This window comes from Jatropha curcas, chromosome 1 (assembly GCF_041381405.1).
Source record: "Jatropha curcas cultivar XTBG-Jc1 chromosome 1, XTBG_Jcur_1.0, whole genome shotgun sequence".
Classification (NCBI taxonomy): domain Eukaryota; kingdom Viridiplantae; phylum Streptophyta; class Magnoliopsida; order Malpighiales; family Euphorbiaceae; genus Jatropha; species Jatropha curcas.
Window position 1 is genome coordinate 34,310,610 of NC_143151.1, and position 17,499 is coordinate 34,328,108.

A 17,499-nucleotide genomic window follows, 5' to 3' on the forward strand; every position below is an offset into this window, starting at 1 on the left:
TGTTATACAGCTCAAGCTGAATAAAATTTTAGATAAACCTAAATATCACTATTAAATAGGAAACTTTTATAAAATTACTATTTTAGAAGGGTTTTTTAAAGTAAAAGGCATTAATGCAAAATGTAAACATTTTTGTAGGAGTTGTTTTTGGAGATAGTCCTGCAGCTTCATTCCAAACAGTACGACCAGTCATTCAACAGGGTCAAAAGGAATATGTTATAAGCAATTAAACCATACAGTTGTAAGTCTCCAAAAGAATAGCAAATCATTCCCAAGGAAGAAAAGACAAATCTACCCTTAAAATCAAAACAATGTAGATATCAGTTCACAGGTTATCTAATTCTCATTATACATTAATTATCAGATTATCACCATATGTACACTCTCAATAGCAGCCCTGTGATTCCCATAGGTGCTGCTGCAAGGGATGATTATCACAATATTTGGCTTTGCTGGAGAAGAAAATGCAGAAATTTTCTCATCTTCAAAGAAACTAGGTCCATTTGCTTCCACATCCTCAGAACACAATAGGCAGGCAAAAGTTTGAGACCTGCGACCAGATCAAGAAAATTTAGGAAAAAGAAAAAAAGTATGTTGATTTTGATAAAATTTGACAGGCAGATGAACAATAAACATGTGGAAACAGTTCCGATTTCCTGTATCCCAATATCATGCCCACAAAAGGAAACTCTGCAACATATGCAGCTAATGGCAATTTTCCCTTGTTTCCTCTTGGAATTATCAAGCAGAAAAATATCAGTACAATTCATTTAGTTTCCTTCTTTTTTTCCATGATATATCATATGTCATTTTTTCATGTGAAGTAAAATAAATTCACAACATTATTAGCACTTCAAAAACCAGCAGACAGAAGAAAGTAACATTATTAGCACTTCAAAGCAAAGAATATACACACCACAAGAGCATAAAGCATAGAATGCCTTGTTTGTACTTTTTGTCTTTTGATGTTAACCTCTGTGATGTGAAATCCTTTGGGTTATATCCAAGAAGCTGGGACTGGGACCATTGGCAATTTTCAGTTTCTGCAAAGATGTATGTGCATGAATCCCTTCAGGCAGTGATTTAAAACTAGAGCAATCTGAAATTTCAAGCTCTTGAAGTAATGAGAAGTTCCTTATCCACTCTGGCAAAGCGACTAGATTATAGCAACTTAAAATCTTCAGTTCTTTCAGACCAGTTATATTCTGAAGCCCCTCTGGGAGAGAAACTAGCTGAGGAAGATAATCAATAATTAGATGACAAAGGTTCCTAAGGCCTTGCCACTGAATGCCGTTGTCATGAAACAAATCAATCCTGCTGCACTCACTGATCTCCAGACTTGTAAGTCGAGTGAGATAATTGATGCCTGGAGAAAGAAACGCTAGTCTAGGACAATTTTTAAGTTTCAATGTCTTGAGAGAAGTAAGGTTCTGCAATCCCTCTTCAGGCAAACACTCGAGATATTCATCTTTCTCTATAAATAGAATGTTTATTGTTGAAAAAGGGAAGAGGGAAAAGGAAAATGAAGAGAAGGTTGATGCTGCTGTCACCAGCACACTGGAATTTATAAGATGAAGTGAATCCAGATAGGGAAAGAATGGCATAGAAGTCAGTTTAGAACACCTTTCAATGGTTAATTGATTAAGGCAGGGAAAAAGGTGTTCGAGAGATTGATTGTTGTCAGCTGTGAATGCTGCTGATGTCCCATTATTCTCATCAATAAATTCTCTCAATTGCCATCCCTTAAAATTGGGCAATTTGTAAAGCCAGAGCTCCTGCAGTGATGGGAAGAATGCTGTTTTTGATGCTGATGAAGAAAACATCTCATTATTATCATATTCTATGTATTCCAAAGCAGCTAATTTGTGAAGATGCAGAAACCTGAGAGAAGGGAGATGCTCCAGTGGCGGGAGTTTCCGGCATTTGGGACAATTCCGAATAGTAATTCTGACAATATTTTTAAGTGAGGAAAGCCAACTTGAGAGTTTTACACCGCCATATCCTTCCACCCATAAGTGTTTCAGATTTGGAGGAGGGTGGAGAATCTCTAAAAGTGCTTCATTACTCTGACTAACATTAGCCTCTGTCGGGATCCATTGTAATCCCAGGAACTGGAGATAAATCTTTCTCTTCAAGTTTGCTTCATGTGATTCCAAAAGAGAATCAGTCAAGGATTCGAGGTTCTTAAGCCATATCCCACCCCGGAGGAGATTTAAGCCATTAAGTTCATTAAGCTTTGCTGTATCTGATGCAGTCTCTTTGTTGCGAGGCACAATGAATCTCGATAATGTCCGCAGACAAGTCAATTCTCCTAGTCCAGGTGGCATGTGTCTCAACCTAGGACATTTGATGATCACAAGATGTCTGAGGTTGATCAATTTTCTAATGTCTCTAGGCAGCTCAATTAGTCTTTCACAACGTGCTAGCAGTAGGGTTTGCAAGTTAAGCAAATTACAAATTGATCCTGGAAGCCTTTCCACGAGACTATTATTAGAGATGTCAAGATACCTCAAGTGCTTCAACTTAACAATTGAGCAAGGCAACTTTTCAATACCTAAACAATGCATGTCCAACACGCGCAGTCGTTTAAAATTTGAAATGAGGGTGACTTGATTGGATTCATTTATCCAGCGATCATTAACAGGTAAAAGGAAAGTCCTCAAACCTTTTATCTGCTGCAAGTGATGTGGAACTTCCCATGTATAATATAGAGATCGATCAAATGACAAATGGCGCAGTCTTTTGGATATATTTTCAGCATCAATTCCTGAAAGTAAGCAGTCAGTCCCTGCAATGGTTTGTGCAAGATCATGAATCAGGTCATGCATTTTGCAACTTATTATGTTACCAAAATCATCTTTTTCAACCTCTTGAAAAAATGACCTCAACAGCAAATCATTAAAATACTGATCACCAATTTCCTCTAAATTCTGATTTCCGCAAGAAGAGGGAATGTAATCTTGCGCCATCCACAACTGGATCAACTGATCTTTACAGATGCTATAACCCTTGGGGAATATTGAACAATAGGCAAAACATTGACGCAGATTAATGGGCAAGTGATCATAGCTCAACTTCAGTACTGGTAAAATATCATTAGATTCTTCAGACAGCTTCCAGCTTTCACTATTTTCTATTGCAAACCAATCACTTTCTTCTGTTTTGAATTGCATTACACTCCCAAAAGTTTTTATGGCTAGAGGGACTCCTTTGCACCTTTCAACCAATCTTTTGCCAATTGCTTCCAAGTTTGCATCAACTTTATCTTGCCTTTCTTGAAATGCGACTTGTTTCAGCAATATCCAACTTTCTTCTTCTGTTAAACCTTTCAAAAAATATGAGGACTCCACGCCCATAACAGATGCAACTTTTCTGCTGCGAGTAGTCACAAGAATCCTGCTTCCTTTAGCACCGCCAACAAGCAGATTTCTCAAGGAAATCCATCTCTCAAGATTCTCATTCCACATATCATCCAGAACAAGAAGGTACTTCTTATCATTCAAGTTTTTCCGAAGGCGAATTTGCAACAGATCCATATCCAAGTCACCCAATTCACAATTTGTCATAGAAGCTAAGATTTTTCTAACAAGCGTTTCAATATCAAAATCTTCAGTAACACAAACCCACATCCTCTTCTCAAAGAATTTAACAACCCTCTCATCATTATAAACAAATTGGGCAAGGGTAGTTTTACCTAAACCACCAATTCCAATAATTGGAATAATGGAAAAACTTTCTTGATTGTGAGAAGACATTAGCAATTCTATGATATCTTCTTTATTCTCATCTCTACCAATAACTTCTGATGTCAACACAAAAGAGTGAGTTTTGCCCCTCTCCCTATTCTTAACCTGGAAATCTATAGCCCTCTCCCTGAAATTGAGCTTAGCCATATCTTCTGCGATTCCATCTAATCTCCCTCTAATCTCCTTAATTTTATAACCCAATTTGTATCTAAAAGCAAGTGGATTTGTTGATGAGAAAAAATCAAGTACCTTTTCCGTTCTCCAGCCATGAGTCTCCAACTGAAGCTGTGCAGCTCTAGTTGCAACTGCATCCAACAAGTCATCGGCATCAAAGACAGCATCTTTGAGCTTTCTAATCCAATCTCGGACCAAATGGCTGTTTTCTTGCCTCTCCTCGGCATCAAGAAGAGCAGCTTGAATGGTGGAGAGTGTGTTCTCAAGCTTCTGTAAGTCCTTTTTCACACCATAAAGAGACCCAATTTGTTGGAAAAGAGAAGAGCCAAGTTTGGTCACTATCTCGGTAGCTATACCAAATGGAATTGCTTCTGCCATTTTTTATGGAACTTGAAACAGTGACAAGCAAAAAGCTGATTTATAAAGGATTGGAATAGAACAAACAAAACAAAAAGAAGCGAAAATTTGTTGACTTTCCGTTTTGTACAATTTCCTCTTCTTTTCCTTTTGCAATTTCTGGTCATATGTTGTATTTAAAATTTAACAAGGTTCCCCGAAAAATAAATTAATAAAGGAAACTTTTCTTCGAAAATTCGAACGGCAGGAAAATTTAATCCCGTTCTCTATAACTTGAGAAAACTTTTTCCAGGGAAATCTTCCTGGATGGTGATTCACAGTTATAATTCGGCATTTATATAATGGGAAAATAACATATTGGTCCTTGAATTATAATAATTAACACATAAAAGTATCTATTTCTGAAACTAACTGCACGGTACCTAAATTATGATTTTCAGAATACTTTAATCATTTTATCCGAAAAAGAGAAATCAAAATGTTAACGAAAATCATTAGAGAATAGCTAAAATATTAACGAAAATTATAAGTCTATAATTTAAGAATGAATTTCTGAGTCAATTGATAATTAAAATGGACTATTTTGAAAAGAATAACAAATATGTTATGGAAATTATAATTTAGGGACCTCGTAGTGCATTAGCCTACGATGCAGTCTATTTGAGCCGTTGATGCTTTTCGATGGCCTCATCTATACGGTCCATTGTCTAAAATGCATTAACGTCCTGCAGCAAATTAGAATTTGCTCCAACGAGAAAGAACGACAGAGGCTATTCTGAGCACAGATTCGTTTTTGTCATCAAGAACTGTCGTACTGTTTGCTAAAAACCCGTTCAATTAATAAAACTAAACGAACGGTCGTTTTTTTTACCCAACGACAGCAATAAAACGGCTCGAAAATAGGCATAGTTCGTTTTATCATCAAGAGCTGTCTTGCTAACTCACTAGGCTTGCTTGCCACAGATTTTCAAGCCTCTCTAACTGCACCAAGATGGGTTTATTTACATTTATTTTCTGTGCTAATATTTGGTCTCTGCTCATTAGAAAGATAGGTGCAAATATAAGATTCAAACACCAAGAATGGGTAGAATCCATTTCGGCTCAACAGGTTAAAATCTGCACTAAGAAACATTTTTGTTCTTCCTTTTCCAAATGCAAATGGTTGTCAAACTGTACATGTTGCAACTACGTTTATCAATAACCAACCTACTGATACATTTCATTACTACATCTATACAAATCCAATGACTAATCATACATGAAGTTATAAGGATTTCTTGAAGAATGTTGTTGGATGACCAGAACCGAACCACTGATGTCAAGTTCTGAAGATGCCAGAAGATCCCCTATTGCCCCCAGTTCTGGACACTCCTCCCTGTCACTCAGACCATTCGTCATCGGGGAGGGCCCTCGCCCGCCCTTTCCTACTATGATCAATGAATAGATGTCCTTAATTTCTCTTAAAACATTCACTGTTTCCAGCTCATTGCCCACATGCTTCTCCATATATCGAACTTTACTCGAAGCCACGTATCTAATACAAGAAAGTGAAAAATCACAGTACTGTCATGTCACAGGAGGTAACAAAAGTACTTTTCTTTTTTCTTGGCAATGCTAAATTTTGTTATTCGATAGCAACTATTTCATGGAGTAAGAAACTAGAGGAAATAAAAGGCATAATGTTACCTGTTATAGAAGTCCTCCAGGAAGACATTGTCTATTGCAGTCTCCACCTGAGAGTTTGATATTGTCAGAAGTACTTCATCACTCTTGTTGACTGTAGCATCTTGCTCCCCCACTGTTGCTTCCAGGAACCGGATGACAGTCAAATTAATATTAGGATGAGCAGCAATTCGTTTGCTCAATGCCAATGCTTCACGATCATCAGGGCCTCCAAAAAATAATGTTAGCACATTTTGCTCAAAGTCCAGGCTAGGTTGGCGAAAGCCAGTCTGCCCTCTATCCACAAATATCCCAACTGAACAAAGGGCATGGTTAATAACCTTCTGGTTAGTGATTTTAGCTCCTTCTTTGCTGTCTTCCATTATCCCATCAAGGCGTTGGTGCTTATGAAAGGTGAGGATGACAATAGATACTCGCAAGTCCTCTGCTTTATTGCACACTTCTTCATACATGTTTGCAAAGGATGACACAATTTTATTTTGGTAAACTAAAATTTTGCTCTCTATGCTAAAAATGTCCACAGCATCATTTATCTCTAGTGCGTCATTCTCATCATACTCTTCCTCGTCGCTATATTGATCTCCATCTTCTAGCTCATGGTACATCAACTGTGTTTTGCACCGTTTTTTGGGAAGCTCAACTAAGTGCATCATGTAAGGTATTATAGGGGTTCTCTTAAACCCACTCAATGCAGAAATTAGACCAATTTTAGCTGATATATGCCGAGAACTGTAAACACAAACCAGCATCCGGAGTTCATTCTCTGGATCATCAAATTCAAGTGAGGAGTTACTGTGAGAAAAATATTTTTCTTCTATTTTTAATATACAAGACACTACTGGTCCTGCAATAACTGTGTTAAGCACTATTACTATTATCACCAAGTTGTGAAAGTTCTCATCCCAATCCTGCAACAACAGTGAAACCAGAACATAGAATCAATCCAACAGATACTGTTTCAGGCACAAGTTTTGTGGAGAAAAAACTTACATATTTCTTGGACTTGGGGACTGCATCAATAAGCAGAAGTTCGCCATTCCCTTTCAAGTTGAGTATGAAAGCAAGAATGGTTCCCTCAGTCCTTGGAATCTTTAGGTAATGACAAGCAACCAGTGTTCCAATAATTTTGCCCCCAGTGCTGAGCAACATCACCAAGATAACAACCATGAAATTTCTATAACTAGCCAGATAATTCACATCAAATTGGAAGCCACTGAAGCCAAAGTAAATGGGAAGGATGAAATTATTAACTGAGTAAGTGAGCTTATGCAACAGTGTCCTAGCTGTTTTTCCTTCCCTGGGGAACATCACACCAATGAGGAAACAAGACAATGTACTATTGTATCCAAATTCCTCGATAACAAACGAGAAGAATATAATAAGGGATAAAATAGTTAACACATCGGTTCCTGGAAGATATTTCTGATCATTTCTCCTTCCATTATACCAAACAGCTAAGGACCTATTCACAATAGTGATTAACACTGTGAAACAAATGCATAAAACCCCATGACCAAACATTTTGCCTGAGGTGAATGCAATAACTATATCATACCATAACAAACAAGACATTTCATTAATCAAAGATGAAGAAATTGCCAATCTCCCTACATCTGCTGTCTCAAATTTTAGTTCAGTCACCAACCTAATCACCACAGGTGAGGCTGAGCTTGCCAAGATTATCATGACAATCTGGGCAAAAATAAATTTGTGCTCATTTATTATCATCATACGAATGACAAAAACAGTGATTGCTGCTCCAAAGATGGTACACACAATTATACCCCCATATGCAATAATGCTTGCTTGGCGAAAGTTGCGCCTCATATAAGGAATATCTGTCTCCAGACCAATCAAGAACATAAAAAGTATCCGGAAAACGAGAGCAAGAACTACATTGTAATCATTGAAATCAGGCTGATCAAACACGTCTCTGATTTTCTTGATTCGGCACAACAATGACGGGCCTAACACCAGTCCTGCCTGACAGAAGGCACCATATATACATTAAAAACAACGGGCAGCCTGAGACAAGTAATCATAAGACACCAAATCAATGGCAAGTTAATATCCATATAAAGTTTTAGACATGTACCAAAATTTGTGCGACGGGTCCTGGTTGTCCAAGGGGCTTCAGAATGACATGGAAAACCTGGGAGACAAGAAGCATGGAGCCACTCTGCATAAAGATGGTAGTGAGTGGATTAAAAAGATCATCTGTGCACATAGCTCGTCGTGCTGCTTCCATTGTCGCTGTTCAAGAATTGGTTAGAGAAAAAGATAAAAGATCAAGAAAGTTGATAAAGAAAGAGGTAGAGATTCAAGAAAAAAGAAAACTATTGCAATAAGCTAAAGGAGGTAAAATATGGGGCTGAAAGCATTTAAGTGAGAAAGAAAGGGTCTAGAAAATGGTGTGTGATAGTCCTTCCTTTTCTCTCTTCCTTTCCTTTGCCTTGAACTCTCTCTTGTCCGAAATTTAAAAATGTGGATGAAACACGTAAAAGAAAACAAATTATAATATCGACACCGGTTATTTCTTTCCCGGGAAATTCCGAGACCAAAACGGGAAAATTACAGTAAGCTCCCGGTAATTTAATTTATTTTTTAAAATAGACTAATTATATCTCTCAAACTGTACTGTAAATTTTCTGATATTAAAATTGTGGTCTCTCTCCTTTGACTGCATGACTTCAAATTTTCTAATATCAAAATTATGATATCTCTCATTTGACTTTGACCTTTATTTTTCTTGTTGACTTAACTATTTTTAAAAAATACAGAAAAAGACTAATTATAATTATATTTTTGAAGTTTGTTATCTTACATTGCTAAAGCGTCCAGGGAAGTCCAATTTCTTTTAAGAATTCAAATTAACACTTCAAAAAAATTTTACTACTCATTCATTTGTTAGGAGAAAAGAATCCTCGAGCCTGAGCCACAAGGATAATCCCACGAATTTATTTTAAACAAAAAGATTTAGGTCCACTCATTAGAGGGCAAAATGATTTCAGAACCACCAACAAAAGATTCAAAAGCAATTTTTTTTTTTTTTTAAGATTCAGTTACTGTTTGTGGCTATTTAGTTATGGTTCAAGTTGGACAAACCAAACCGGTAAGGATTCAAAAATAAGAAATCAGACCTAAAAAGAGAAGAAAAATCAGCAAATTTGGGACAAGCACTTCTACCCATATTCCCATTAGAAATCCATAGGAAAACCCAATTGTCCCTATCATCTCACAAGATTATTCACGATAATGGTAATTTAGCATGTCTGAACATGTAAAATGCATCACCCTAAATTACCCATTCTTCACATTCCCAATATGTTCTCCTGTCAACAAGAAGTCAGCTTTACAGGTTGTAGCTCCCTAGTTGAGATTTTACCAGACACACTCACCAGCAACTAGCCAACTATTTTTATATATGTTTTTTTAACTCTCTAAGAAGCAGAAACCTCAACAAACAGTTGAGGCAGATAAAGCTTCAACTAGGAGACAACCCACTAACTTTCCTTTCCATCATTTTTTCCAATTTTTACATATTACATCCTGCAAGAGTTTAGGATGCAATGATCAAACATAGAGATGTCTATCCATAGTTTTGGTCAGGGAGACGCCCATTCAAAGTAATGACAGCAGGCACCTCTAGTGGCAGTCCAGTTGCCACAGCCAAAGAAAAAGCTCCCTTGCTTTGGTCCAGGCTTCCGGACCACAGCTTTGCTGCTCTTCACTCCACAGTAACAAAAGGGATGATACTGGAAAACAGGAATATGCAGTTCCTTCAGTTTGTAGGGGGGATGTGGTGAAGACAAGGGGTCAGGGGATTGCTTCCATGACAATGAACCATCGGTTGTTTGCCACATTAGTGAGTTTGTTATAGCGAATTTGATACCCCTGCGCATAAGGAGGCCAAGTAGTCGAGCAGTGTTTTTGGCATCATCCAGTCCACAGTGAGGACGGCCTTCCCATGCTAGGCCTGCCATTTCCACAGCTTCTTTTAGATTGCACCTAACCCCACCAAATATCTCACGGAAAGGAACTTTCAAATTGATCCACCTAAAAAATGTAAATGACCAGAAAGTTAGTCAATATTAATTCATGCCCATAAAGGTCAGTTTCTAGATTATAGAAAAGAATAGGATGACAGATGCAGAACAGCTACCATCTATTAATAATATGAATTATATAGATTTTATCAATTAAAAAAATTATTCAAAAGCAGAGCACATTTAATACATCATGCAATGATTTTGCTGCTCACCGATTAAAATATGGGGGCTTCCTGATCTTCTTGAATCGGCACTCAGATTCCAACATAACCTGGCAATCCCAGTTCGACCATGTTACAACAGCAAAATTAGTGTTTTTTATCCCTCTATTCTCAAGCCATTTGTCATGTCTGAGGAGTGCTTCGGTGAGGGTAACACCTCTGTCCACCTGGAACCACATAGAAACATATAAATAAGACCAACACAGTACATAAATCTATAGAGTAGTTTGGATGGTGACATCTTGGTATGATAAATGAAGATGCCAAAAATAGAGAAATCATGTTAATGGTATGTACATGTGCATTATCACAGAAATTATTCCCAGCATCCCAACTTTCACCATGAAATATGATCGGCATGTTTAACCATGTGTATCATATGAAGTTCTAATGCTCAGAACCAAGTTCTACAAAAAAAGTGTATACTACCATACTATTCATTCGCAAATCCATTGAAAGGGAGATTCACATTCTATTTGGGTGAGGTGGAGTAGAAGGGAAGATTAATGGGGAAAAAAAACATTTTTTCCCACTCTGGACAAGGACGGATGGAACGAAGGGAACCTTGGTTTTGAATGATAAACTTACGATTTCACCCTTGATTTTTGAAAATTTTTTTAAAAAATGTGTAGAGATAAAATTGTTATTTCACAAAATTTCTCTTCGCTTTCCTCCAATGTAAGAGAAAGTATGGGCCTCATGTCTTATTTTCCACTTGCATTTTCCATTTCTCCCACTTTTCCTTCTTTCCCAAAAAAAAGATAGTAGAAAATAGCTCTATTTTCTTTCCCCAAAGGTTCCACCTTCCAAGTGTAGACTTTAAGCTAGATTAGAAGCCTTCTAATGGACAATCATCGTCAGGCATAATAACAAGGGCTCATAAACAAGTGGAGCAGTAAGATCATTGAAAGATGATGGCCGGTTGAGGACATCTCCACTTAACCAGTAGCCAGTTGAGTAGTAGTCTTACTGGACTGCATTCATTTTTTTTTTTTTTTTTTTTTTGACAGGTACAATAGGTAATCTTACATGATATAATCTATGGTGTTTGAAACTCTAAGCCCTGCCTAGAAGTAGAACTAGAAAGCTTCCAAAATACCTGTCCAACAAGAAAAGAAACTGGTATGTTTATTCCCAGTACATTATGGAGAAATTTGTTTTACTAAGTTTAAAATTTAATTCATTTAAATTATCGTGCATTTAACAATCACTGGGAAGAGTTAAATAATCTCTAATCTATGGTAGCTACAAAAGGAATACCAGTGATGTGAATATCTTTTTTTTTACTCTAAATTGAAAAAGCCCCAGCGAGGATAACATTGCATACCAGATGCTTTTCCCAGTTATAATGAATCTCCATAATACCCTCCCATATTTTTTTCTCCAAATTCAAATTGAGAAATTCCAAAACGCTAGTCACTCTGATTTTTCCAAAATGTTAACAATTTGCCCCTAATTACAATTATTAAAATGACAAAAGTGAAGTAATGCTTGAAAAAATGCAAATCCACCAGATAAGGTAAATGTCAATTTAATGTAGCTCCTACCAACAATGCCTCACTGATTAACAACAAGATCCATTAGAACAATGGCACTGATAGTCTAGCATTCAAACAGAAAATAAGGGCTAACCTAATAAATGTCAACTGGATACTTACACAAAACATTGCAAACAACATATACATTTATGCATCATTTTTATGAGGTAAAGGGTATCCTCACTAACCTGGATTTGCTGGATACCAGTCAGATCCTTGCAGAAATCACTAAGGAGTTGATTGCAAGTTGGCCGCACATATGTCTGGAAATATGCTTCCGGTTGGCCAGTTACACTGCTCACAATGACAGATGGAAACTCAATTATCTCTTGCGGATGGGGATTCTTTTCCTTGTCACAAGTAACCTCAAAGTCTATGACTACAAAATACTGAAAATCTTGGAATTGGAACTGATGCGGGTAACCTTGGGAATGCATATTGAATGGAGCATAGTGAAATCGAGTTTCCATGGGAAAGGGGTAAAATTGGCTCTCAAAGCAATTCATTTGGCATTGCTGCACCTTTTGAGAGTCAGGATAGAAGTTTGACCACGAGCCAAAATCATGATGGTAGGTAGGTTTTGTGTTAAATTCACTAGGAAGTTCAAGATATTCACGGCTTAGGGAGTGAACTGGTGCCACAACATGCCCACCTGGGTGAACATTAACTTCTTCTTCAAGCTCCGAAAAGCCATCGATCGAATTCCCATGAGGGAATCCCTTGGTCTGGAGGCATTTTAATGATGCCTCACAGCTCCTCTGAATAGTTTCTGCAGTAAAAACAAAAGCAACAAACATCTGAGAAAAAAATGAATCTATAGACTTATATCATCATCAGCCATAAAAGAAAATGAAACATGAATTCATTAATTGTCAGCATCAACAATTATAATTAACTGTCCAGCAGAACCAAAATACATAACTACAAACCAAAGGTATCAGGTACAACCAAACCCCAATCTGGAAAAGGAGGAACAAGAAATAGAAAACTTGAAAGTAGTGAAACACACAACAGGACATAAGCAGTAGTTACTAAAGCAAAGTCTTCATGGTAATGTTTAAAGATGCTGTGTAAGATAGACACAGTTGAATGTATAGGAGGCTTAACAAGATCTATACACATGTAAGTTTGAAGCTTCTTTTTGGGAGCATGGTAGCAAAAATCCAGATGCTAAAAATTGAAACACACACAAAAGGTCTTCCTAGAAGATCATTGCCAAGTTACAATCTGGCTAAAATGAATTGTGGAAAATAAAATAAAATTGAACATGATCCTCTTCTTCTGAATTTCTACATTAAGGCTACTTTCAGGACTTGAATTTGTGCTCTTATAGTCGAATAGCCAAGCGCTCTAGCATCAATACAGGCAGAGTCCTTACTATAAAATCATGAACTTAACTAAACCTCAAACCCAAATCGGCAAGAGTCAGCTAAATAGATTTGCTTCTGTATCATACTCTATGTAGACGTTATTATGATGTGATTCTTGGCTAGTCTGGCTAACTAACTCCCCTTTTTTTGGATTTTTTTTTTTTCTTTTTTTGGGTGGGGAGCAGGGGGCAAGAGGAAACCATCAAAACTCACTGCCAAAGGAGTTTCATAAGGATTGTGAACTCTAGCGGCCTAGCTATGGTAGATGAGCTGTGAAATGTAAAAGGAAAACAAGAATTTAAAAGGAGAGCCATTGGCCTACACAGAATGGAGGATAAATCAAACTTCTTTAAATGGGTGTGATGAACTTAGCTATTAAAATAAGTTGGAAGATCAATGTAGCCAAGAACTAGGAAAAGGGTAATAATCACACAAAAATACAACATCTTTTGGTTAGGTTGAAGTGCTAGTGCGCTGAGCATCACTCATGAGGTTAAATGAAAATGTTGCTTGATATTGTCATTATCAAACAACCAAGATCACAAGAGACGCACCAAAAGTCAAGCAGCAGCATGAGACACAACACTACCTTCAAAACAAAGACTGTGATGCACCTTCACGCCGCAAATTGGATGATGACATTTAAATCACATGACATCTAAAGGCCCAGTATAACCCTCATTTAAAGTCCAATGAGGGAGACAAAAAATAAATCCTGGTTCACCAAACCAAGAATCTATGGCTTATTAAAAAAATTTCTAAGTTGATTTCTTGATAAAATTGCAATTGACCTTAATTGGCAGTCAATTCTTTCAACTTCTTACATAGCATCCATAATTTTGCCTAGAAGTGACTTCCATTAATCCAGCACTATGCTAGAACCCATTCCAGAGATTAATTAATTGAAAATCCCAACAAATGCCATTTGCATTATGAATCTTTCATTACTATGCATGGAAAGGCCATTTTGCAGAAATCAAACAATTACAATCCTACAGTCTTAAATAATGAGAAAAAGGCTCATGTAGTTAAAATTGTCAGACATTATGAGAATCCATTAATTGTTGACAAAGATTCATAAGACCATGAACCTCAACAGACTCCATGAACCATGACATTTTATGGGTTTGTGCCTTGGTCGTCTCAATACCATGATTGATCTTTACATCTATGCAAAACAAGAGAACCTTGACTTAAAGACATTTGATTTGATAAATTTCTTTCTTTTTTGCTGAGTAAACTGACTTTACTACAATGATTGAAAGTCACAAATACAACAAAGATTTTTCCAAACAAAGTACCTATACCGAATGATAATATAACTCATAACCCTCAGCCAATTAGATAAAACAAAGAGAATCACACAGTGTGTTGGAAGAGGATGTCGTTTATCAAAGTCCATGGAACATGACTACTGGATACTAAGTTCATTCTTTTCAAGTTGTAGGACTCGTTCAAAGTTCAGATGCTTGAAAAGAACAAACTAAAACATGCCATTACCCTTTCAATCCCTTGCAAATCTTCGCTGAACGAACATAAAATTACTTCAAGTCTTAGTGGTAATCCAATTTTTCAATTTCTATTTGACTCTTGGATACAAATATCCCACTACCAACCGAACCACAAAATGAAGCACTTGAGCATAAAATTACTCCAATTTTTGGCCCAAGACAAAACTATAGCACAGTATTATCAGACACAGTGGTCAACTCTTAAAAAGCAAAGAGGAATAAGTGCATGTTTTGGTAGTTAATTGCACATTGGAACCGAAACCCATTAGAGAAAAAACAAAAAATTACATTAATTACACCAGAAACCAAACTGAAATACTCATAAATTCGATAACCATTGTACATAATTAAGCCCAACACTCCAACAGATCATAATTTAAACTTGGATTTACAAAACTAAAAACATATCCTAAAAAAGAAATTAAGCAATAAGAACATACCTTTATTTTCAAGGGCCATCATGATCTTGCGTTAAATAAAGATCCACCAGCGAGTACATCAGATCTTACTCTGTTTTGCCCACCTGTACCCACCAGCAATCACACAGAATCAAATACACAAAAAACACAGAGAGCAAATTTTCTAGAGATAAATAGAAGAGAGAGAAGTGAGACCTGGTGTGGTTTGGAGTTATGAAAGAAAGAGGGGCGTCATACATGTACGAAGCAACTCGTAATGATTTTAATTAATTAATAAATTTTTGCAATTGACATGTAAATCGTTTAATCAGCTGTTTTTTTCAAAATTAATTAAAGTCGCTTAGCACATATAATACTAGTTTTATTATTATTATTATTATTAGTTTTGACAAACATACAGTGTTTTTTTAGTGAATAATATTTAAAATTTATTATTTTATATTTATTTAACACATTTTTTCAGTAGATATAATAGTCAAATTAGTATATTATTATTAATTAAATCTTAATATAAATAAAATTAAAATATCAATATTTAGTTTTTCGTGAAAAATCTATTTTATCAAATGTTCTCGTATGTCAAAAAAAATAAAGCAAAAGTTATAATTTAAATATATCAGCTAAGTTTTCTTAATTTGTATACGATTCAAATTATGATAAAAATTATGAGATGAAATATTTATTTTAAATTAATTATTTCACAGCAAATATACTTCTGTTATGTTATTTTGATATTTTTTATTTTTTATTTTGTTATATTAAATATCACAAGGTAATATAATTATTCCAACTTTACCCTTATATATATTTTTCCACCAAATTTGTTCCTTTTTAATTATAAAAAATTAATTAAATAGTAATTTGGTCAATTACTATTATATTTTTAAGAGTTGAGATAAATCAATCATTTCTTTTATTTTTATAAAAGTTTAAAAGTGTCAAATTTAATTGAAACAAAAGAATTATTAAATTAAAAATTTTGTAATAATATTTAATTTTAATAATTTTTTTACAATTTCATACATGTCATTTTACTAAAATAGTGTTTAAAATATGGGCTTTAGGAACATTAATAGGATGAGAGAGCAATCAATCAAATTCATTAATACTTTTTTATTTATTAATTTGAATTTATGATGAGTTAAATTTCCTTTTAAGGCAATTGAATTTACTTTTAACGCAATCATTCAAATTCATATCAAGATTAGGAAAATCTAAGTTTAAATATTTTGGTGTTTGGAGTAAAATCAGAGATTTAGGGGCTGGGGACCAAGGAGACAGACAGCAAAATTTTAAGGAAGAGAAAAGAATAGACACGTGTCAAACTGAAGATGGTTTAACTATGTGTCGACGGTGGGCGCAGAGGTTTAGATTTTTTTCTGTGTGTACGGAAAACACCAGATAAAAATCGGGACTGGAGGATCCTGACCGTTGATTTTAGTGACTCTTTTTTCTGTTTCAGTTGATGTAGCAGAAAGGCGCAGGCAGTTGCCGTAGGAATGCGATTGTGGGTTGGGATATTTCATGTGGAGCCTATTGCAGATTCTATTGGTGTATTATTGCTTAGATTTTTTTTTTTTTCCCTTTTAATTTTTGGAGTTCTTGGATTTATTTGTTTAGCTTTTTCTTTTTAATATTAATAATATAAAATAGGAATATTCTAAATAGGAATATATCAACCCTTATCTCAAACTATAGGATATTATAAATATCCTAAATAGAAATATATTATTATCTTATATAAGAATGTATTAAACCCCATTATCTTAAAAAAATAAAATAAAATTGCTAGTTAAAGAATATATTTATTTGCCTCTAGATGTTTTCTTCTTTAGCATGCCATTTATTGCAAACTTATACATTTTGTACATCGTAACTTCATTGATATTTATAATTATTTATATATTTTTTTATTTTATACACGTAATAATATTCAGATAAAATCATTACGATAATAATAATTATTTTTATTTAGCATTAATGATTTTGACATATATAATCCATTATATATATGTCAAAAATTGATATAATTGCATTGAATTTTATAAATTTTAGTTTTAAACATGTAAAATAAACTTCATTCGTACCAAATATAAAAGTTGAAATAAATTTATGAATTTACGAATTTAATAAGCAATATGTAGAGTATAATTAATTATTGTTTAAGTGCATTTTGGATTTCTTATGCATTGTGATATGAGATACTCATTTAAACGCAATAATTTAATTTTTTTATAGTAGCATAAAAAAAAATAAAAAAAATTTATAAATTAAAAATAAATTAACACATGAGAATTTTTATTTTCAAAAATTAATTACAAGGTCATGATTTATATTATTTTAATGCTTTATTCCTTCATCGAAAATAGTATTTTGAATATCAATTGATTGAGAAATTGATCCTATAACCTAATAATTTCTGTTAATACAC

The 17,499-nt window shown here is 34.9% G+C and overlaps 3 protein-coding genes across 4 annotated transcripts; all 3 read right to left on the reverse strand.

Moving 5' to 3' along the window:
• Nucleotides 1-192: 192 nt before the first annotated feature.
• Nucleotides 193-4,574, reverse strand: LOC105631643 (putative disease resistance protein RGA1). 2 transcript variants are annotated; one of them, XR_005178260.2, is made up of 2 exons: nt 917-4,574; nt 193-550 (listed from the first exon to the last, which is right to left on the reverse strand). XR_005178260.2 is itself a non-coding variant. In XM_037639381.2 (2 exons), exon 1 carries the CDS (start codon nt 4,296-4,298, stop codon nt 969-971), a length of 3,330 nt encoding a protein of 1,109 aa, XP_037495309.1. In that variant the 5' UTR covers nt 4,299-4,574; the 3' UTR covers nt 193-550; nt 953-968. The 2 variants fall into 2 exon arrangements, 1 of the variants encoding a protein (XP_037495309.1); XM_037639381.2 differs by having other exon boundaries at nt 953-4,574.
• Nucleotides 4,575-5,314: 740 nt separating this feature from the next.
• On the reverse strand, nt 5,315-8,977 carry LOC105631642 (cation/H(+) antiporter 1). The gene is made up of 4 exons (XM_012213822.4): nt 8,056-8,977; nt 6,951-7,943; nt 5,964-6,868; nt 5,315-5,811 (listed from the first exon to the last, which is right to left on the reverse strand). The coding sequence occupies exons 1-4, from the start codon at nt 8,206-8,208 to the stop codon at nt 5,526-5,528; spliced, it is 2,337 nt and encodes a 778-aa protein (XP_012069212.1). The 5' UTR covers nt 8,209-8,977; the 3' UTR covers nt 5,315-5,525.
• A 141-nt stretch (nt 8,978-9,118) lies between these two features.
• LOC105631255 (uncharacterized) lies at nt 9,119-15,389 on the reverse strand. The gene is made up of 5 exons (XM_012213318.4): nt 15,264-15,389; nt 15,090-15,172; nt 11,957-12,537; nt 10,222-10,397; nt 9,119-10,016 (listed from the first exon to the last, which is right to left on the reverse strand). Exons 2-5 carry the CDS (start codon nt 15,109-15,111, stop codon nt 9,566-9,568), a joined length of 1,230 nt encoding a protein of 409 aa, XP_012068708.1. The 5' UTR covers nt 15,112-15,172; nt 15,264-15,389; the 3' UTR covers nt 9,119-9,565.
• Between the last annotated feature and the right edge of the window lie 2,110 nt (nt 15,390-17,499).

Coding starts and splice junctions, on each gene's coding strand:
- LOC105631642 (XM_012213822.4), bottom strand. CDS start 8,208: ATGGAAGCAGCACGACGAGCTATGTGCACAGATGATCTTTTTAATCCA. Junction 6,869..6,950: donor TCCCCAAGTCCAAGAAATAT/GTAAGTTTTTTC, acceptor CTGTTGTTGCAG/GATTGGGATGAGAACTTTCA. Junction 5,812..5,963: donor CTGGAGGACTTCTATAACAG/GTAACATTATGC, acceptor TTCTTGTATTAG/ATACGTGGCTTCGAGTAAAG.
- LOC105631643 (XM_037639381.2), bottom strand. CDS start 4,298: ATGGCAGAAGCAATTCCATTTGGTATAGCTACCGAGATAGTGACCAAA.
- LOC105631255 (XM_012213318.4), bottom strand. CDS start 15,111: ATGATGGCCCTTGAAAATAAAG. Junction 12,538..15,089: donor GATGGCCCTTGAAAATAAAG/GTATGTTCTTAT, acceptor TTTTTACTGCAG/AAACTATTCAGAGGAGCTGT. Junction 10,017..10,221: donor AAGCCCCCATATTTTAATCG/GTGAGCAGCAAA, acceptor TACATTTTTTAG/GTGGATCAATTTGAAAGTTC.